The sequence below is a fragment of the Microplitis mediator genome, chromosome 3 (genome assembly GCF_029852145.1).
Source record: "Microplitis mediator isolate UGA2020A chromosome 3, iyMicMedi2.1, whole genome shotgun sequence".
Classification (NCBI taxonomy): Eukaryota; Metazoa; Arthropoda; class Insecta; order Hymenoptera; family Braconidae; genus Microplitis; species Microplitis mediator.
The window spans coordinates 20,481,892-20,505,034 of NC_079971.1; the positions used below are offsets into that span (position 1 = coordinate 20,481,892).

At 34.9% G+C, this 23,143-nt stretch overlaps 1 protein-coding gene across 3 annotated transcripts in view; it reads right to left on the reverse strand.

Annotated features, from left to right (window-relative positions):
• LOC130665126 (zinc finger protein rotund) overlaps nt 1-23,143 on the reverse strand; it is a 124,491-nt gene that overhangs the window by 87,078 nt on the left and 14,270 nt on the right. For 2 of the 3 annotated variants that reach the window (XM_057465407.1, XM_057465406.1), the window contains exons 2-3: nt 1,968-5,149; nt 1,120-1,230 (exon numbers count right to left, since the gene is read on the reverse strand). In XM_057465407.1, the coding sequence (XP_057321390.1) occupies nt 1,120-1,230; nt 1,968-3,065 (1,209 nt within the window). In that variant the 5' untranslated portion in view covers nt 3,066-5,149. Of the gene's footprint in view, nt 1-1,119; nt 1,231-1,967; nt 5,150-13,147; nt 13,953-14,860; nt 14,949-23,143 lie in introns of those variants that run through there. The other variant, XM_057465408.1, reaches the window with a different exon arrangement.

Below are 23,143 nucleotides of genomic sequence, written 5' to 3' on the forward strand. Positions count from 1 at the left end.
TAAAAAATTTTCGACTCACTTTAAAAATTTCTAGTGGCTGAATTATTAGATCTAGCGAAAAATTGATAGAGACCTTTTTTGTAGGAAATTTAATTTCCTACAAAATTGTTCATTGTCACTTTCATCATATCTTCAATACTTTAGCCAAAATTTTGATTCAAAAGTCAAAAAAATTATTTACATTTTTTGAAAAAACGAAATATTAACTTGGAAAAATTCTAGCGCCTGAACTATGAGGTTTAGATAAAATTTGAAAAGGACATTTATTGTAGGAAATTTAATTTCCTACAAAATTGTTCCTTATCACTTTTATCATATCTTCAATATTTTAGCGAAAATTTCAATTTTATAGTCAAAAAAATGATTAACATTTTTGAAAAAAACGAAATATTAACTTGGAAAAATTCTAGCGCCTGAACTATGAGGTTTAGCCAAAATTTGATAAAGACATTTTTGTAGGAAATTTAATTTCCTACAAAATTGTTCCTTATCATCTTTATCATATCTTCAATATTTTAGCCATAATTTCGATCCTAAAGTCAAAAAAATTATTGACATTTTTTCTAAAAACGAAATATCAACTTTTAAAAATTCTAGCGCCTAAACTATGAGATTTAAACGAAAATTGATGGGGTCAATTTTCATAGAAAATTTAATTTCCTACAAAATAATTCCTTATCACTTTTATCATATTTTCATTATTTTAGTCATAATTTCGATCCTAAAGTCAAAAAAATTATTGACATTTTTTCTAAAAACGAAATATCAACTTTAAAAAATTTTAGCGCCTAAACTATGAGGATTAGACAAAAATTGATCGGGTCACTTTTTGTAGGAAATTCAATTCCCTATCAATTTGTCCCTTATCACTTTTGCCGTATCTTCATTAGTTTCGCCACAATCATCATTTAAACTTTTCAAAACAGTAACATTTGAGCCATCGTACCATATAATATAAATATATACTAATTAAATCTAATAATATAACAAAAAAACCCATGCGATAATTCATGCCGAGCAAAAAAACGTCAAAGCATAAGTAAAAAAATTGTAAGTATTATTTAGGAGTATAATAAAAATGAAAAATAAATAAAATGGTGGGTTGAGTATTCAACTCACTCGCTGCAGAGTTGACCAGCATTCCTCGAGGGTGCGTTCGTTGATGTTAGCCATTCCTCCACCCCCGGCACCAGGACCACCACCACCTAGACCAGCAGCCGTAGCACGAGACTGGATTTCATTTAGGGCAGCCCAAAGCACAAGGAAATAACCCATTAGAGATCTTAAATACGTCCATATTACGTCTATGTTGACTTTATCCATCTATATCTATGTCTATATCTATATATATCTGATAGATGTATTTGTGTCTTTGATCCCGACTTAGAACTCTATGACCTACTGATAATAATCATAGTCTATAATCATTGCGCTCGACTAACTAAAGCCTAAGTTTACCTAGAGTCTTGTTTACGATATTATCCGCTAGCTAAGTCGATCCTATTATTTTAAAGACAACTAATTACTTTCTTTATCGACCATTCACTGCAAGTGTTATTGGCCTTTTTTTTAGCAAAAGATGTGAAATCGCGAAAAAATGATTTTTCTTAGCTAATTTTCGAATTTATTTCTCAAGAAATTATCAAAATTTTTGAGCGCAAGATCTAGTCTCGATCTATTATAACATTTAGGACGCGAATTAAAAATTTAAGTGATTAATTTACAGCCATGATGACATTAAAACTGATAGAAAGAAGTAACTAATGCTAAATTTCTAACTAAAAATTTTATACTGTCTGTTTTGGCTTTTCTGAATCAATGAACCCGGGTCAAGAACCTGTAGAATTTAGTCAATATTGTCTGGATGACAGAAAGTAGCTTTACATAGAGACGGTTACCCAGGATTAAAACCCGCTTCCATTATCCCAAAATGAGTGAAAAGCAGATATAAATTATGATAAACTCACCTGAAGCTCGTTAACTAATTTCTCGGTGAGAGTGGCGTCATGCGAGTCCTGGCTCCCAGTTCCAGGACTCATCATTGAATTTTGTGAATTTTGTTGATTTCCTTGGGGCACATTCATGCCCGGAATGCCCCCATTTTGGTTCATTCCTCCAGCCATGTTGAGCGCCTGCTGCTGCAAGCTCTGGGCCTGCTGCTGCAAGTTCTGAGAGAGGTTTTGCGCCTGTTGTTGAAGCGCCTGCTGGTTCAATGACTGCCCCAAGTTCTGTGACAGGTTTTGCGCTTGCTGTTGCAGCGACTGTGATAAGTTCTGGGCTTGGTTCTGCTGCAGACTCTGCTGGAGACTCTGACTTTGGCTGAGATTCTGCGGCTGGTTGAGCAGTTGCTGCTGAGGCGACAAAGTGGGCGTTAAACTCTGGGCCAGATTATGCTGTAGAGTCTGCCCCAGATTTTGCTGCATGTTTTGAGATAAGGCCTGACTGAGTGCCTGTCCAAGGTTTTGATTGAGCGCTTGAGCTGCCTGGACAGCTTGGACGGTCAGCGATGGGCTCGAAGCCTGTGACATTGACTGCTGCTGTTGTTGCTGTTGAGCTTGAGCTTGAGCTTGAGCAAGATTGTGTAAGCTCTGAGCCATTGTCGAGCTTATGGTTCCCGCCTGATGGGGATCCCGTTGATGAGGCGACGGCGTCGTCGGGGCAGGCGATGACTGATGCCCACTTTGTTGCTGAGAATTCTGTTGGCTCATAGCCATCGCATGGTGCATTTGATTAGGACTAGGCCCCAAGCTCGAGTTGGCGCCCAATGTGCCACTATTGTTGGTCTGAGTCTGTTGCTGCTGTTGCCCCAGCGGACTGTGCATCGGGCTGTGTACTTGCTGATGCTGCTGTGCCTGTTGCTGTTGTTGTTGCTGTTGCTGCTGCTGTTGAACCTGAACCTGTATCTGCTGCTGGGAATTTTGTAGCGGACTATGCTGCAACCCGGGTGATGTCTGGGGTGGTCCTCTCTGAGGCTGCTGCCAATAATCTGACATTTTGAAGACATGCTGCCGTAATGCATGCAGATTTGCTGCTGCAGCGGAGACCGCTGATGCCTGGACTTCCATTGGCTCTTGGTCCGGTTCCAAATCTGGCTCCGGCGAGCTTGGCTCCTCGTCTTCTTCCTCGTCTTCACGTTCTGTGATATCTTCTTCTTCGTCTTGCAGCCTTCTGGCTTCCTCGACAGCTGCTGCTGCTGCGGCGGCTGCTGCTGCTGCTGCTGCCACTGCGACAGCTTGATTCTGTACAATATTGTTATCTACACTGATACCAGGACTTATAACACCTGGTCCTGGTCCAGCAGCTCCGCCACCGCCTAACCCACCCCCCGAATCTCCAGTGTGATGGTGATTCGAGAGATGATGGTGATGATGATGTTGCTGTAGCAAATGCCTTTGCTGGTGTTGTTGCTGTTGATGTTGTTGCTGTTGATGCTGCTGCTGCTGTGAGTGCTGATCCGGACTTGTTTGGACCTGGTGCTGCTGCTGATGGTGATGCTGCTGCTCCAGGCCAACAAAATCCGGATGGGCTTGCGTCTGGGCGCGCAGGTCCAGGGCCGCCGTCGCGTCCGAAATCTTGAGGCCTTCGCGCGAAGCCCGTGCTACCCCCTTACGGCGCAGCTTGCCCGCTTTTTTGGCACAACTCTAACCTTTAAGCAGCACCAGCTCGATTACTTGAGTTGTCCACCGCGTTATCGTGACTATTATTATTTGACACTATCACTATTATTATCCCAATAACTTTATCCTAAACGTATTGTCAAGGGCAGCCAACAAAAGCCACCCTTACGATCACAACACTCACCTCCTACTATCGTTCCCGTATTTTTGACCTCGACGCCAGTCCTCTAAGCGACGACGTCAACCTCTTTAGCTTCTTCTTAAAATCTTTATAATTTTCTTGGCTCATCAAAGCTAACTTTAATCACACACTTATTACACTGTCTCAATATATCTAATCCTCAACAGACCGTCTCCTCGATTCTGTCCTCTATTATCTATTACGCGCGTGTTCCTGGCGTAGAACACTCTTATTTATTTCTATCTACTTATGAATATCTATCATACACTTAAGTTCAGGTTTCTTTATTATCAATAATTATCCTTAATTACAATCTATCAATTATTATTATTATTATTCAGGATTGCCCAGCCCGGACGGTGTAAACGAGACAGAGTTACACGGACACGACTTGTAAATTAAAAACAGTTTTATTTTTCGAAGCTCATTGACTTTTATCCCAACATTCGTCCCGTTTTGCCCTGAGTTTTTAAGCCCCGTTTTTTGTTCGTGTTGTGTGTGTGCGTATGTGTAGTGTCGGGGTATTGTCTTTCCAAGGATCCTTCTTACACTTCTTCGTTGATGACAATAATATCCGCCGTCAATGACAATCACCCCCGTGTAATTATTATCGAGTTACGGAACGACTGCCCCTGGATTGTGAGTCAATTTTTATTACCAGCTTCTTCCTTCTTGCTTATTTATTTATTTATATATTTATAAATATTACTATTTAGTAAAAGTCGTTGGTTGTTTTATGTCCGTAGACTCTACCTCGAGTTTAAATAATAATGCGACTCAATAAGTTTTAAGATTATTCCTAGTCTGCACCATCACTTTGTTAATCATGTAACTTTTTTTAAAACCGCATTTTCTTAACCGATTAAACTATCGCTTAAGAGTTTTTTTTTTTTTTAATATTTTTTAATAAATATTGCACTTAGGTACACTCGTTTTTTGAACACACTGAAATATATAATTATGCGGCCTTCAAGCGGATTATCAACAACTCGGGGGGTTGAAGCTTACGGTCACACTTAATTATTTTCCTGAATTTCACTTTGTAATTTCATTACTCCCTTGTATTTTCAAAATACGTTACTCACTAGCACAAACAAAATCTATCGCGCCCTCAAATCCTTTATATTTTTTTTAAAAAAATCACTGTTTCATAAATCAGCCACTTAAATCCAGATTTAAACTGATAATAAAACCCCCCAAGTGTCTATCTCGGTACGAGTTTGCTGATAATTCTTAATCCTTCTTCTTCTCTTCTTTTTAACTTCTCTCGTCTTAATCTGCTTCTTCCGCTTTGTCCAGTCTTCCTCTCCTACGCGGGAATTTATCGCTGCAATGCGTCTCCCGCTCGAAGCTGCAACAAATAAACAACAATAATTATTAATTTTTTTGAAAAAAAATCATTCATTGTAAAACATCGTTATCAGTTTCATCAAAACCATTAAATATCTAACCCGTGGATTTCATATCAACCAAAATTCTGGCCGTCGCATCGCATCCGAAATTTACTGAATTCATTCCGTCGATATTTGATGCGGGAAAATTAAAAAATATTACGGAAATCACGCGAAGACACGACAGGTTTTTTTTTTTTTTCATCCCTTTGTAAACTTTTTTTTTGTTACTTTATTCCTTTCAACCTGTTACAGAACTAACAGATACAGAGAAAGGGAGAATGCATTTTATATAAACGTACGTGCTCGCGAAAACGAATAATAAAAAAAGAAATAAAAGTATTTTAAAGTTCGCGTTGAGCGACGTTGATCGCTATTATTTTAATGATCGGTGAAAAACCCGGTACGGAAATGAAAAAAAATGTCAACAGTCCGTTAGAAAATGAAAGTCAACACACACACGTACACAACTGACATATGTTATGTCCTGTGTTTTTATTCTCAGTAAATAATAATAAAAACAGTTATTATGTTAACTTTTGAGCTTGTGGTTTTTTGTTTATGAAAGTAAACTTTCACTTTCTATTGAATGAATCCGTTAAGATAATCCTGAGACTGACATGTGGAAGTTAATCTCAGCGTGACCCGGTGACTTCTTAAAACGCACATGACATTGCGGTTTAGCGACAGTTGGTGCTCAGCTTAGAGCTTTCAGTTTGACCATTGATGATCGAGTATCGAGTGGATATTGTCTAGGGGCCACGGCAGTATTGTACGGAAGTGTAACAATGAGACACCGTGAATAATAAAAAAAAATGAAAGCTGTACGGTGTGTACAGACGTACGAATTTACGCACAAATAGCACGCGCTCACTACCCCCCTCTTGCGGACACTGGTCAAGTGATATCCTGGTAATCCCAAGTCCGGGTACTATCCGAGGACTGTAAGTTCGCCGAGTAGTGACTCAGTGAGGACCAAGTCCCTAAACACTTAAAAATTTAAAAAAGGGTTGATTGATAAACTTACACGTGTAATATCACTGTGATCCAGGTGGTTGGGACTTGAATAAGTATTCCGTAATAATTATTCCAAGTCAACTGTTACGTTATGATTATAATAATAATAACAATAATAATCGGGAATAAGTTATCCGCGACGCGTCTTCCTCTTCCGTGTACGAGTCCTTGACGGAGGAGGAACCGAACTGACTCGAGTCTGTGGCTCGTGAGAAATGCTAAGTCCTTCTCCGTCGTGGCCGGTGGTGGCGCGCGTCTCAGACCGCGTGCGTCTGACTAAAAGCCACCCCCCGTGCCTTAAAGAACGCGAACTGAGGTAGGGGCGTTGTCTTAGGTGGTGCGCGGTCGCGAAATATCCTTCTCTTCTTCAGCTTCTTCTTAGGTTACACTCACTTTCCACACGTAGATTCGTTCACGTGTTGAGATGTGTCATTGTGACAACAACAACAATAATTATTATGCCTAAAACAACCCCAATATTGAGGAGGAGGAAGTCGATGGTAAGATCCCGGGTCCTCCGAAGGAGACCCGAGAGTAATACAGACTCGCGAACGGTTCCTCCTCCGTCCACGGATCAAAATAAAGCTACGGAATACTCAGAAAAACTGCTCGGACGTCCACCCGGCCGAGGTTTTCACGTCATCCCCCTCTACGAACCTTAACTTCAACCCCCACTCGCCAAGGGGCTTAAATATATAGACGTAGGCGCGCGCTCCGACGCTCTGACGACGACCGCCTGGAAGTTAGAGGAGAGACGGTGCTTTGAGGAGAAGAGTGCCAGAGCTTTACGAGTAGTCTACGTTTCTCCCTTACTCCCACCAAACCGCCTTTGCCTTTTAATGTGTGCGTGGGGATGTTTTAAGGGATGAGAGAAAATAAAAGCTTTACTCTAAGAGGGGAAAATATCTAAGGGATTCAAGAGTGGGGTTTCCTTTATCAGTTTTCACTTATGTCTTACTTTTTTCTTTCTATTTTCTAAGACACCGTTCTTACTCGAATTTTTTAAGCCTTGAGAGAAAACACTTGAGAAAAATATAAAACGCGTCCACACTCGCTAGCTTCCGACAGGGTACTGAGTTGTAAAAAAACTCCGGGCCCTTATGTTTCTGACAATAAAAAAAGGGGGTGGCATAGCCTGAGGAATAAAAATAATATACAGTAGGAGGGATAGTCCATCAGACAATAGCTAGGGAACACCATTTTTATCCCGCGTGTCCCGTATGCCAACACATGCGTGACTAACTGTTTTGAGGGAGGGTGCCTTACTACGGTCTTAACGAACGAAAAACCTTCGAACGCTATTACCTTTTTCCTTGATAGTATACTGGTCAGTATCCCCGCCTGTCGCCTGTCGCTATTACCTTTTTTTGTTAATATATCTATTATTTTTATTGCAAGCCCTCCCACTTTGACCTATTCGCCGCCTCCTACGAGCTGTCAAAACAGTTCTCAATTCGACAAGTCTTGGGTCTTTACCAACTAAATCAAAATGAGCAAATCTATTATGGGATTATACCTCCTATTCAACAAACTTGACCGTCCTTCCATCCGGACAATTGATTTACCGAGTGTCCAACTGAATTCTGGTCAGGTCATTCCGGGAAAACAATGGCCACTTGGGTATTTAAGTTATCAGAAACCAGTCCAAGATGTAATAGACCATCAGTCCACTATTGGTCGGATCTCAACTTCTTTGAAAGATGTTTTTTTAACAAAACGGTCTTTTTAACTGGACCTTTTTTCCACGTGCCTGCCACGCGTCAAGTTTGTTTTTGTCCAGGTGCTTGTCAAAGGGCCTCCATATTAAATAACAATAACAGTAACAAAAAAATACCATGAGAAGAAAAGACTTTTAGTTTCTAAAGCAGAACGTGTCCCTGGAGATGAGTAGTGTTGCTTTAAGGGGTGGCCGGGTGAGCGAGCCGGTGACTCAGTGGGAGGGTGCAAACTTACAGACCGTAAAAAAATTAGCCAATGAGCCAGTAGCTTACGGAGAAAAAAATCCCACCTACATTCTTTTATCTAACCCCACAGGAGACGGCGCGTTAAAGGCATCTGTTGCCTCTCACTTTTTACTCGAAGCCTTTTATATTCTTTTTATTTCCCTGGCTCTTGTTATTTTTTTTTTTTATTTCGTTTGCTTCATTGTGTCTCTCATACCCAACTTATCCAAATTATCACTCGACCATTGATCAAAAGCACCTTAAAATTTATCCAATAGCTTATTCGGACACTAAAACATCCGGTCAGATTTCCAGTGGGCGTTTGTTGAAAAAAAAAAACGCACTTACTTTAAATTACAAATAAGCCGTAAGTAAATATAATAATAAGACCAAGTATCCCAAGGATATAAAGAGTTGCTTTTATAAAAGGGGAAGAATAAAACAGGTGATAATCGAGCACAGCCGGATAGTGGGTGGAAGATCCGAATCCGTTAAAAAATAAACAGCCCAATTCAGCCACCTGATCACTGATCGCTATCGGCAGCTGCAGATAACTCCACCCTCTATATTCAAGTACATACACTAAGTACTTAAACTCTTTGCATTGCGTAAGGAACAGTTGTTTGGTATTTTGAATTATTTTGATCATAGATATTCAATGCAAGCTGTGTTTTCTACAAAATATTTTATTGCTTTCATTTTCGATACCTCAGGGTTACGAAAGCAATAAGTAAGTAATCGAATAGCGAACCAATTCGATCTACCAACGTACTGCTATCGAGTCGTTTCAAGAATTCAAATCGTAGCTGAACATCAGGAGCTGCCTCGCAACCCTTCAACCCCAGTTTGAGGTGACGTCTCGCGGCGGATTCGTCAACTAGGATCTACGCTATCAGGGTTCATGTCCAAACTAAATAGCGATGATCAGGGGAGATGTTAATAAAAAAATAACGGCTTGTAAGTACACTCGGATAAACGTTTACGTATGAGCGAAACGGTTGCCACTGAGTGGGATAGAGTAGGATTAAATGAGCGACGTCGTCCGGTATTTTATATTACGCAATTGAAAGAAACAAATGAAGCTTAATAGAAAAACTGCCGTTAGAAAAAGGCATAAAGAGTTGTACAGCCTGAGCGAAAAGCTTTTATTAGATTTTATTGGGCATTATCTATTTAAATATTTTATTAACAATCCTAAAGAATAATAATCATTATTATTACTGTGATATATCACAGCCTTAGTTAACATGGACCGTTAAATAATTTAATGACAAAGGATGCCAATGACACTTTTGCTGTCACTACCGTCAGCATAATCATCAATAATTCATCATTTAAACGGATATTAACGGATTTAATTGGGTATTTTAAAAACAACGTCAACTCGTTATCTTCCTCTCTCTTTCGCTCGTCTGCTCTGAAGCATGAGTATTCGGATGAGTCGTAGCATCTCCATATCCATCAACGCGCGTGGTTTCTGATTGAGGGTATATCGATCCTGATGTTATCGATGACTCCCTACAAATGCCGGACCTAACCCAACTTAAACCCTTTGTTCATTAGCATCAGTCTGACGACTGTTAGTTTCCAGGGGTGAGCGAATTCACTCCCTGCCTGCCTTATTTTTTTTGAATACTGGTTTTTTTGAGTATTTTTCTTGACTGTACTCAGCTGCCAGTTTGCTCTGTCAATAGAAGACAATCTAAGTACGTATGCACACAAGTGTAACAAGTTAAGAGCTAGTGCAGATTGTTGCATGAGTATATGACGTGGATGGGAGCGTGTGATGCAATATACAAAGTATATATTCGTTTCGACATTCTCTTTGCTGGCATTACGGACTGGGTCTATGGAATAAATGAAAAATAACCCAACTTGGGTATTCCGTCTGACTGGATCCGTATGACAAAGTTTACTTTCGGAGTCATGTTTGCATGTTTTTTGGATGCTATATTTTGAGTGCTGAGCTTTGTCTTACTGGCTCTGAATTTTATATAAAAGTGCAGAAGATAAATTCTGTCCCTAACCAGGGAGTAAAAAAAGTAATGAAATCCCGTCATAATTGAGACGTTCATTGAAGACATTTACAAATGGCTAAAAGCCAAGAGGATCTACAACCGTCTATGACGTCTGCTCGAGTGCGGTAGCTATGAAAATAGATTAAGCGCATGCAAGGCCAATGAAGAATCATCTTTATATACACTCTTCCAGCAATGCATAATAGAGACACCGTTTAAAAGCCAATGACACACGATATGGCATTAATACGACAGCAATGTCCCGGTTGATGATACCATTCGCTTTCAGAACCTATCATTACCATAATATTTGATGATTATTTAATTAACTCTACTCATTACTCGCAGAGTTAATTCTCCAATCGCATATTTATCAACGGTAATAAAAAAAAAGGCAGCCAGGCAACAAAATAAACAAGCAAACCATCTGGGAAATAGCCGAGTAAATAATGATTTAAAAAGTTTGAATTATTCCGCGGCCGGGTTTTATTTCAGCAGTCATCGATTCGAGTCCCGGGGATTCTGCTAAATTCGAATAAACTTGATGATAAAATACTAGCATAGCATAGGGGGGTATAGTCATGCTTCACAAATACCCAATGTTTGCATTGATCAAGACCTGGCGCCCAACCCAACCCAACCCAATGCAATTCAACCGGTCCCGAGCCGATTCGTCGGCTCTTTTTATTCGTTTTATCTCCAGCAATATTTATATAAAATTCTTTGTGAAAATCATTTACCATGGCGAGGTCATCGACGCACTCGTTCCCCCACCGGTTCACTAGGGAGGAGCACGAGTTTTCCCCCAGATGTGTTGTGTGTGTGTGTGGCACACACGTGTCACACATTAAAGGTAGTTGGAGTGGTAGTCGGTAAATGGTAGAGTTGTAGTGGCGTCGGTGGGATCCCATTGGCCTCCCCATTGGCCGTTCCAGGGGTTGCTCGCTGCAGTCATCGATTCAGACAGTCATTGGCTGACTACGGTAGGCCGCCATTTTGAATGACTCTGGGATCAATACGCGGGGTAAGGAAAAAATCGGAATAATGAATTTCACCGAGCGAAGAGCCTGCTGGTGGTGCCCAGCCCTCGACAACCCCTTCCCGATCACCGGACCGTCATCTACCCTTTATATTGCACCCCCGTAGCGTCCCTGCCTCTTCATGACTGCTGTTGGTGTTGGTACGAAGCCAGGCAACGAGCAGACCCCGGACAAAATCATCAACTAAAAATTCTTCGATCGCACCCTCTACGAGCTTTCTCCCTATTTCATTCCACATGCACACATCCACACACACACGTTCATTTACCCATAGACGCCATCATCAACCGTATCTTTCCCGGGTATGCAGCTCCAGGTTTCCATGTTTTATACGTGGATTCCTCGTTGCGTGTAATTCCACGCGCTTTTGTATTTTGTTTTTTCGTTCGCGTGTGTGTTGGAAGAGAGAAAAGGGGGAAAAGAGGGAATACTGAAATGCAATCATTCCTCTTTACCCCAGAATATACTGCACCGGCAACCCCTTTTACAATGATTTTGCACCGACTATTTCACTGCCAGGAAATAGGAAATTTCAAATTTACTGACTATAGAGTTATATCAAACATTTGCTACTGCATATATCGACGTCATCAAAATGGCGCTAACATTTTTTATTTTTTATTTTATTGCCAGACGTATTTGTTTATTTTTTATCTTTGTCTTTGATTTTTTATTTTTCCCAATGATTTTTCACCATTTCCAGTGGAATGAATGTGCGCGATTATTAATGCCGATAGACACCGAGATAACAAAAAAACTGATCGACGATAAAAATATATATTCAATTTACGTTTTTTTTTCGACTGTTCAATTGATGAAAATAAATTTTTTAACGGGTGTAAAATATTATTCAGTAAATACTTGGGCTTTTAGTGGGTCTGGATAAAAAACAATATGATTTTTATTTAATCTTTTCCATCGGGATTTAAAAATTAATCCTGGTCAAAATCAAAATTTGAGAAAGTTTTTAAAATCTGCAAATGTGAAAATTTTCAAATATTTTTTATCATGAAATTACTTGGCGCCTAACGTTTATTCGACCGGATGTAAAACTTCGCGTACAAAAACAAATTTTCGGACTTGAAAAATTACAAAATTTTTAGGGAAAATTCAGACGGTTCATTTTACCCCACCTTCTTATTTTTTTCCCCTTGTAAATGTGAAAAGGAAAAATTAAACAAATATTTGAGGTAAAATGAACACGTAGAGTTACGAAAAAAATTTTTCCAAAAAAAGTTCTAATTGTCCATTTTACCCCATTGCCGTAATTTGGTTATTTGATAAAGTTCTATATATATAGACAGATAAAATAAAGAAGTTAAATGCATATTCAAGGTAAAATGGGCATAGGAAACTTAAGAAAAAAAATTTTCCAAAAATTTGTAAGCGGTCCATTTTACCCTGTCTTCATAATTTCCTTCCGTTTTCATAAAAGTTGGTATCTTTTCTTACAAAAAAAGAAGTCGAAAATATTTCTGAGGTAAAATGGTCATATGAAAGCTCATAAAAAAAATTTCCGACCATCTTTACGGATCATTTTACCCCGTCTCAATATTTTCCCTCCTCTTTCATATCATCGTATAAATTTTCATACAAATCAGAGGTAAAATAAATTTTTGAGGTAAAATGGGCGTATGATAGCTCAAAAAAAAAATTTCCGACCACCTCTACGACCCATTTTACCCCGAATTCATATTTTTCCTCCTTTGTCATAAAATTGAGTATTTTTTCATACAAACAAAGAAGTTAAATACATCTTTGAGGTAAAATAGGCATATGAAAGCTCAATAAAAATTTTTTTGAACGTCTCTACGGCCCATTTCACCCCAAAAATCCTATTTTAACCCCCCGTTCTCGAAAAAAAAATTAACTTTGTCGTAAAATAGGGCATGCAAGTAAAATTAATTTGATAAAATAGTAAAAAATGTTATTTTACTTACGTTTTGAACCGAACTAACTGAAACAAGGACATAAGGCTTTCTTGGTAGCAACGACTTTTAGATCACATTTTTATTTATAAAGATTCTTATTTTTAAAATTTAATTTTTAAATTATTCTTGAGTTTTTTCTTTGTAATTTTTTTATTTTAATTATTTAAATAATTCGTCATTTAAATTTACTTTTTTTAAAATCTAAAATTCTCAAAACTTGTTAAAAATATACTTTAGTATCTTTACAATTTGTCTAAAGGTTACTTTTTAACGATAAAATTTCTTAAAGTTTCTTTTTTATTTTTTTTAGTTAACGTATCCTCCCTTAAGTTCCTTAATAATTTTTTTTTGTTAAAAATTAATTTTTCTAAGGCAATGCTTTAATTTTGTTTCTCAGTTTCTCGCACTCTTATTTTTGTTTCCTTTTTTTTTTTTTTTTTATTTTCTTTAAATTATTTCCGTTTCAATTTTTTTTTGTTTTTTTTTTATTTTTTTTCTTATTTTCTTCAAATATCACTTCGTCGTTTACTTTTTTTTTTATTAAAATTTAAATTTTGATAAAACAATAAATATTCAATAAATTTATCCGTGACTTATAAACAAGGATGTTTTTCAGTTTGGTCAAATAACAAATATTTAAAAACGTGAGTTGGTTCTTCAGACTTGATAATGTTATGATTTTATATAAATTCTTCGGCAATATGTGGATAATTACACAGACAAAACTGTTGCGTAACAAGGTTTGTTAACGGTAAAATTAATTTTTCAATGAAATAATTACTATTACAACACATAACAACACAGTGCGACGCGTCTGAAATCAAAAAAAAATTTTTTCAAATTTTTAAATTCCCCTTGACTAAACAAATTTAAAATATAACAAAAAAAAAAAAAAAAAAAAAAAAAAACGAGCAAAAATCTCTTGAAGCATTTCTATGGCGCCCAATAAATCCTATAAATTTTTCCCCTCATAAAAATCCAGGGGACGCGTCCGAAAAATCGATAGAGTCATCGAGTCATCCATGACGCGTCGGTCGGCCATTTTCTCGTCGAGTGATTTCCCGTGATGTTGAATACAAAATAACCCGCTGGGTTACAATTTTGAAAAAAAGTATGCGTAGAAGAAGTATAGGATGAAAAATATATATAAAGAGCATAGTATATAATATAAATAAAGATCACGTGTCGGTAAGAACGAATGAAATCTTGTCTTCCCTCTCTAGATCCCACGCCCCTGAGAACGATGTTCATTCACCCCGTTGCCAGTGGATAGTACACAGGAAGGAACCCCAAACCCCACCATCTTACCCCCTCTCTCGCTATCTTTGTCTTACTTAGTAAGCATCCCTTTAAAGGGTATTGCGACGCGCGCGTTAAGACGGGCGACGTTGCCGTTTTCCCGTAACGTTTACTCGCGCACGGTACCGCATTTCCCATACTTTTAACAGCACATTTAACCACCCACGTGGTTCTTACGGTACAACTAGTTAAACTATAGACGCGTTAGATGACGCGTCAAGAAATTTGCCGCCTGAGGACTAGTATAAAACCCAAGGAAAATCTTAGCACTGGAGCCCGGGTTAACCCAATAAATATTGCAACCCCAAGAGATCCTTGCACGTCAATTATTTATATATTTTTTTTCACACAACAACAATTATTTATTATACAATAATTTATATTTAAGGCACAATATATATTTAAAAAACGCGTTATTTAAACCTTTGATAGAGGCATTGCGAGCATCCCCGTGTCTGAGTAGCAACTGCGCCGTGGCCCCGTGCCGGGCGGCCCCACCTCACCTCTCGCCACCTCACCTAAACCATCCGAATCTCGTTCGTATGTACAGCAGCAACCCTCCTCTGGTTTGGTTGATCGCGAGCGCGCACCATCAACCTCGACCAACAACCAACATGCTGGTGAATGAGAGGGACAACAGATAGAGGATAAATTATTATTCCTGGCAGAGGAGAAAGGACAGATAATCCTGGCCAGCTCGTACACACACACGTCCACCTCACACACGTTTGAAAATCCAAATCCCCCTTGTTGTGTCCGTTTTCACGAACCCCTACATGCGATCTGAGTGGACGCAGCCTTCTATAGGCGGGGTATGATGATGCTTTTGGATGATGATGGTGGTAGAACAGTCATTGCATAGCCAGGCTTTAACGTGTATTTGATGCACCACCACGTTCTGGATCCACCAACACGACCAGTCTCATGTCCATGTCCTGTCTGTGCATGAGTTTGCGCTTCTATAAGGCTCGGTACTGTTCATGTGCTTAGGGTTGTAAGGTTGTATCGGTAGATACACAAATAGCTATCGAGAATTCTGAGACACCTTGAAAAGAGACGGATTCGATTTAGAATCCTGACGACCGCAAACCTCGGGGCTGAAGGATAACCTTGGGAAATTCGGATTCTTGATTGTTGAGATTTAAGAGACTATGGATCCGATGAACTGGATGCTAGGCTCGAATGCTTGTGGCTTAGATTCTAGACACACTGTATCCCAAGTGTTGTTTTGAGCTATCGGTTGTAGCAAATCTTCATCGATTACCAGGTCTCCAGATTTTTTCCTCTTAATGAACCTCTTGTAACTCTTTAAATTTTGATTTTACATGAAAAAGTAATGAATACTTTTTTGTAGAGAATTTAATTTCCTAAAGAAAATGTCTGATAAAAAAATTCAAAAAATTCAATACTTTACAAGTTACAGACATTTTAAAAATATCCGTCATAAGAAAATCGAAAGCAACCTTCGGAAAATAATTTTTTGGTCTAATAAATTACAAAAACTGGACCATATTTCCCAATTTACTGATAATGGAATGACTGATTTTTGTTTTCCAAGATCCTAATCACGTAGAGAAACATGGCTTAAAAAGTCTATTGAAAATATCCGACTATTCAATAACCGAACTAACCGTTTTTGACAACTAGTCTATGACAATGACTATTGTACCGTTGTCCTATTAGTGTTTCTAAACTATCGTCTATTCTATTCCCCCACTGGCCTCATAAAAAAAATGAAATGATTCATAAAACTAAAACGCTTAAATGAAATTGTCTTAAGAAACCGTTGGCTGTATTATCATTATTTTTTGTCTATCTCAAGTTGCAGGATCATGAAAATATAAATTTACCACCGGATAAGAGTATTTGACCTGGATATTTTTTGCTTGCGGTTGGGCCCCGCTGAAAGGATACTCTTCACTCGGCGAATGAATCAAGGGAGCCTTTGTCACCATAATTTGCATACCAAGGAGTCCACGTCCGGTAGGAAAGAATCCGTTTTAAAATGTCATGGGCTGTAGCCAACTCAAAGAGGGTCCCGTACTTTTTCACTAGTCTAGTGTTATGTTGTCTATCGGCATCAAAGGGATCACGGGGTTACATAATAATAAAAATAAAAATGATGAGACCCAAGTTGACCATGGACCATAATCGAGGGGAGTTAAATAAAACAATTAAATTGGCATAGAGATGGTCGCCTTTTTTTGTACCGGCAGCTGCGGCCAGGTGATGGTCCAACGATGGACACTAAAATTTTCAACCCTTTTGTGTGTCAACATTTTTTTTTTATCTTTGTCTATGTCTATGTTAAGGTCTAGGTCTAGGTCTAGGCCTGGGTCTTAGTCTAGATGGAGCGTTAAAATTATGCTGATTTAAAATACGCGATTAAATTGCGCGCTCGAATGATTTTTATTTTCAGCTTGTGTTTAATAAGGACTGGGTTGAATTCATTACAGACTTATTTTTTTGTAATTATTGATGTGGATTAATTTATCGGGCTGAGGTGAATGAAAGCATTTGGCTGGTCGCCTAATTATCGGTCGCGGTAATTAGTCAAAACAATAGACTCTTTCTTTATATTTCCGCGGGGTAAAAGGAGATTGAGTTCAATGTGAAGATTTCTTTGAGCGCTTTTTTTAACTTTGGGGTAAAATGGGCCGTGAGATAACGGAATTTGTTGTTGGGAAATAATTTGAGTATGGGGTAAAATGGACCCTTCAAAATTTGAGTATTTGTTATTTTTTTTTTTTAGGTTTTTAGAAAATAGAATTGGGTAGGGGGGGGGGGGGTAAAGGGGGAGGACATTAAAAGATTTTTCTGTAATTATTTTGAGATATTTTTGAAAATTTTTGATCGATTCCATAAGAATTTAGGCTTCAGTTAAAAAAATATTTGAATGTGGGGTAAAATGGACTATGGAAAATTTTTTATTTTAATTTTTATGTATTGTTGTACGTTGGAATAATTTATTAATTTTTTTTGTATAAAAAGTTTCAAGTAAAAAAAAAAAAATGATAGTGGGGAAAATAGGTCGCCATGAAAATTAAATTTTTTAACGATTATTGAAAATTTTTAATGATTAAAATAAAACTAAAGATAATAAAAATAAAAAAAAATAAGTTGAGGTAAAATGGGCCGTAATAAAAATAGATATTCTAAAATTTTTTAGAAAGGATTTATTCTTTTTTTTAATGAAAATTTCAGGTGTAATTTTGAGAATAATTTTAATACCCAAGGCTTTGAGTTGAAAATATAAATAACGAGGCAAAATGGGTCGTGTAAATTGATAAGAATTTTATATTTTTTTTTGGTCGTTAAAATAGTTCATAAGTAAACAAAAAAAAAAAATTAACAAATTTAGAATCTATGGGGCAAAAAGCAGATATAAATTTTTAGAAAAATTCGATAAAATATTATATCACTAGTATTTTAAATATTATTAGAAGTAAGGTAGAAGCCCCTATACCCGCTCACTTTTCATTGGAGTGAGATTAAATCACTCAATATAAATTAATAAATAAAATGAAAAACCAGATTTTTTTTTATAGTTATTTTTTGAAGTTTCGAGTATTAGAATAAAATTTAAGTTTGAAGAATAATCTTGATAATTAATTATTATTAATTTTTTAAATAAGGTCCTTGAGTGTACCCATAGTCGCTCACTAAAAGTTGTCATGTACCATTACTCGACCAACACATGGCCCTATAGTCGCTCAAAGACAATATCAATTAAACTATGATAAGTTTATTGATTTAGACAAATAATTTATAAATTATACTACTTTATTCTTTCATAATATAAAATTTCATGAATTTTAAAAATGTATTTAATAAGATATAGTTATAACAATTCTTAAAAAATTTGACGTCACCTAAATTTAATCTAACGAATGAACGTTAAAGTAAAAAATGCCTGGCTTTGCGCGATTTTGAAAACAGTCATTTAATTTAAAATTATAATCTATTATAAAATAATTTGATACATCATATTTTAATATATTTAGATTCACAAATAATTATTTATCAATAATAATATTTTTAGTTGTAATTTTTTTTTATAAAAATTATAAAAAAACGCCTTAAACAGTTAAAGTGAGCGACTAATGGTACTGAGCGGGTATAGGGGCTTTGACCTTAGCGATAAAAAGTGAAGAAATTTTATAAACAAATAATTTAAAAATAAATAACACAGTTGAAATAAATTCGGTGAAATAAAAACTTGTAATAGATATTTTTGAAACCTTATGAATCTGAGACCGAAATAATTTGTTATTTAACAGCAAATATGTGATTGTTATTGATACCAATATTCTTAAACTAAAATTTAAACTGAGCTGATGATTTATGAGATTTACTTATGGACATTTTGTTTATTATGAACTCACGTGAGTAAAATTTTTTTTGACTAATTGGGTTGTTATTTTTCTACGCGCCATTTTATTTAATACTTTTCATATTTTTATTTTACACTAATAATTATAATATCCAAGTTATTTAAATAAATATCAAATATTTTATGTACAAATAAAAAATAATAAATAAAAATAATTTTAATATTCAAAAAGAGTCGAGTCAAAAAAATCGGGTTTATTTATTTATTTATCGTGAATCAATAAATTGATATTAATCTATTTTAAATATCTGAATCGTTTATTTGAGAAACCCCATAAGTTAAGAAAACAAAATTTTTCAGGAAACACAAAAAATTTTTTTTTGGAGAAACTTGACATTAAAATAATAAATAAATAATTGAATACAATAATGTTAGCGTCTCTGAAAAAGATTCCAACAAGAAAAATTTAATTTTTTAACTGAAACTACTTAAAAAAATTATTTAAAGTTCATTGACTTATGGGTTTTCTCAACCAAACGGAAAAAAAAGTTATAAAATCATTGTTTTTTTAAATGTTTCCACTCAAATCATTTATTACACTGATAAAATGAAGTATTAAATATGTATTTGAACTCTGAAACTCAGAAATTACAAAAAATTATAATTAATTTAAACATTTTAATTAGTCATATAACAGTCAACAATAAAAAAACATTTGAAATTAATTTCCCAAAAAAGCGCGAATTTTAAATAAAAAAAAATGATTTCTGTAAAACTAAAACTGCATATGTTTCTTTGAGTCATTGACTTATGGGGTTTCTCAATTAAATGAAATTGCTGTCACCCCGTTAATTTTTTTTTAAACGCTGATTTGATGCATATTTTGATTGATTTCTATGGAGGGACATCCAAAGAACCCAAAAATGCAAAAAACCCAATTTCGTAAAAACATGACTTATGGGCTTTTTCAAATAAACGATTCATTTATATAAATTTATTCTTTGATATTATTTTAAAAATTAAAAAAACTAAATAACTAAATTATAAAAATATATATAAATTACAAACTTATATTATTAATTACTATTTTTTTTCGACGCCTTATATTTTAAATATCATATTATATAAATATATATGCAGCATTAATATATAAGGAAAGAGGGCAAAACGGTCACCCAATTTTTAGTTAAAATTTTTGTACATTTGAAATTGCTGCTCTTTTATTATTTGTCGCCAATTAAAATTATTCCTTTCCTTCATTCAATAAAATCTTCAAAATTTTTTATTCTCGGGGTAAAATGAGCCCGGAAGTTACCGAGTATTTATAAAAAATATATGAATATTTTTGAGAATAATATCGGAGCATAATATCGATAGATTTAGTCAATTAATGTTTGAAATTACTATTGGATAAAATAATTTTCTTGAACAGAGTGAACGTCTATCGTGAGTTTGATGACACGACCGTAAAATAGACTATTACGTAGACTTACATAAAACAATACACACGTATATTATAGGTGGTAGTATTGCAGTGTATCATACTCGATCCCGTGTGTCACGGTCTAGCCTTACCCGACTAACCTAATCACACGAGCGTGCTCGGACAACGAACGCCTATCGATTCTCTCGATGCTGATGCTGATGCTGATGCTTCAGTTGATTCTATTCTGCTCTCTTGATGGAAAACAACTCAATACCACCATCGTTATCCAACGCTATTCTAAACTCCACTTCAAAAATTCTAAAACTACTTTCTCATTTTTTCTTTTTTTTTTTTTCCACGCAGAGAATTTTTGAATAAACTTTACCCATAAAGTTTGGTACTGTAAAGACATCGAGCCAGTAACTAAATTTTGACTACATGTTGTTAGTAGAAATTGCACTTCATTTACATACACACACGGGAAAAAATGTTTTTATTAAATTTTATACTGAAAATAGTCTAGTAAAATTTTATGAAATTATATGAAATAGTATAAAATTTCACTGTACACGGAGAAAAAAAAATAGGTAATTTTCCTATGTTCGCATAGGAATTTTTACTATCCTAACATAGGGAAATTTACTATGTTAACATAGGAATAAATCCTATGCATATAAAATTTTAAAACAGATAATTTACTTATTTCTTTACATATATATTAGCTTGCTTACGGAAAGAAGGGAAAATTCCTATGCTGCAAAGAAAAAATTACTGTTTTTTTTTCTCCGTGTAGTGTTAAAAAATTGTATAAAATTTTATACAATTTCAGACAATTTTTGGAAAATTATGGTGAAATTTTATAAGATTTCATATAATTTTATAAAATTTAACAAAAGTTCATAAATTTTTGTAAAACTATATAAAATCTTACTAAGCCATTTTCAATATAAAATTTTGTAAAAACATTTTTTCCCGGGCTGAAAAAAAGATGTAATTGAGCCAAAGATATCGTATATTTGGAAATGGCCAAATAAATATTTAATTGTGAGAAATATATAATGTAATTGAGTAATTAAATTGCGTGAAATAAGTGATTTATTTGGGATAAAGAAATGGTCCAATTGCTGGAAATAAAGGTTAGTTGGGCCATGTTCTTAAGTATCGCCAAATTTTCCGTTATTCGTCACAACTTCAATATCTTTACCACAAATATATCATACGAATAAATTATATATTTCAGTCAAATTATAAAATTATTTGAATCAACTGTCAAATTTTGTTGTACTAAATATATTTATTTGTCATTAAAAAATATTTTTAAAAAAATCCACAGATAGATTAATTTATTTGAGATAAATACTTTTTTTTTCAGTGCTATTGAGTAGGATATCTTACAATGTGCGTGGGAAAAATTTAAATATTTACCACATTTCCTCGGTATCAAACTTTCTGGGTAATTTTTACTAAAAGTTTCTCTGCGTGTACTTTTACAAAATTATCACAATGAATTTTGATTCGTTTCTATTCAAAAATTTTTTTTTTTTGTAATTTTTATCAAAATTTTTTTTGATATTTTTACTCATCTCATATTATTTATCCCTTATCACTTTATGCGGTAAATTATTTTAAAAACCATCAAGAAAAAGAAATTTTGATTTTACTCAAATTTTTTCAAAATTTCTTTTTAAAAATAAAGAAAATTTTTCCTTGAATTCAAACTAAAAAAAAATTTCTTTCTTTACGTTCTCAAAACTTTTATAAATAAAAAATAAAAAACCATCTCCAAAATTTCATTTCTTTAAACTAAAATTTTATAATAAAATTTTTTTAGCCCAAAAATAAAAAAAATAATTAATTTCAATTTTTTTCACTCATCATTACAAAATTCGTCTTAATGAAAAATTTTTTTAAATTTTCCAGCCCAAATTTCTTTAAATTTTTTAAATGCCGACAGATCCCTCCCACCCCCACCTAAAGTTTATTATCTTCCCGACATTCATAAATTATAAGAAAGAATTTTTCCAAAAATAAATCCACTTCCCTCTCCCCCAATTTTGGTAACCAATGAAAATTTCCACTAAAATTTTTTCAAAAAAAGTATAAGAGCCACAGTCCTTTTTTACAAGTGTTCGAAAATGGACGCAACAAAAATGTAAAAAAAAAAGACGATTTTTTTTATCAACTTTAACAATCAAAGCACTTTCTGAAGCTCGCGAGGCTCCAGTTTTAATCGAATGATAACACAGATAAAATTCATGAAAAACTTTTTCTCAAGAATCGCGGTTTAATTTTCTTTAGACCTTAATTTCTACAATCTCACTAAAGATTTCCCCGAAAAAAAAAAAAAACCAAAAAAAAGTGAAACTTTATATCAAGATTTTTTGTAACCATAATTTAATATAATTCAGTAGGAGGTATATATTTATGAATAAAGCAATGCCTTTTGTTGTTATTGTTATTGTTATTGAGAAGATAATTCAGCAGCAAGTGAATAGCTTATTATGAAAAGGCAATTCCGCAGATGTTTGTGAATCTTGTAAGAGAATTCTGTGATTCTAGGGCATCCGTGAAAACGGCATATGGAGACCTCACGCTTCAGGTACAGCTGTGTACACTTTTTTATACTTATATATTTTTTTTACATATATATCTATATGATTCATGATTTAAATTATAAGGTTCTTACTATCGATAATAATATTTATTTTTTTTTTTATTCAAAAAAAAAAACTTCACTTAAATTATAGAAATCAAGAGTTCAGAGGAAAATTTTTACTTTACATAGAAAATCCTCCAGGAAATTTAAATTTTCAAATTTTCTAACGGAATTTTCATAAAATAAAAAAGGGGTACAATGGGTCGTTTTCAAAAAAATTCCCAGTAATTTATTTTTGTATTAATTCAATTTTTTTTTCTTCAAATAAATATTTGAGGCCAATAGAAACCA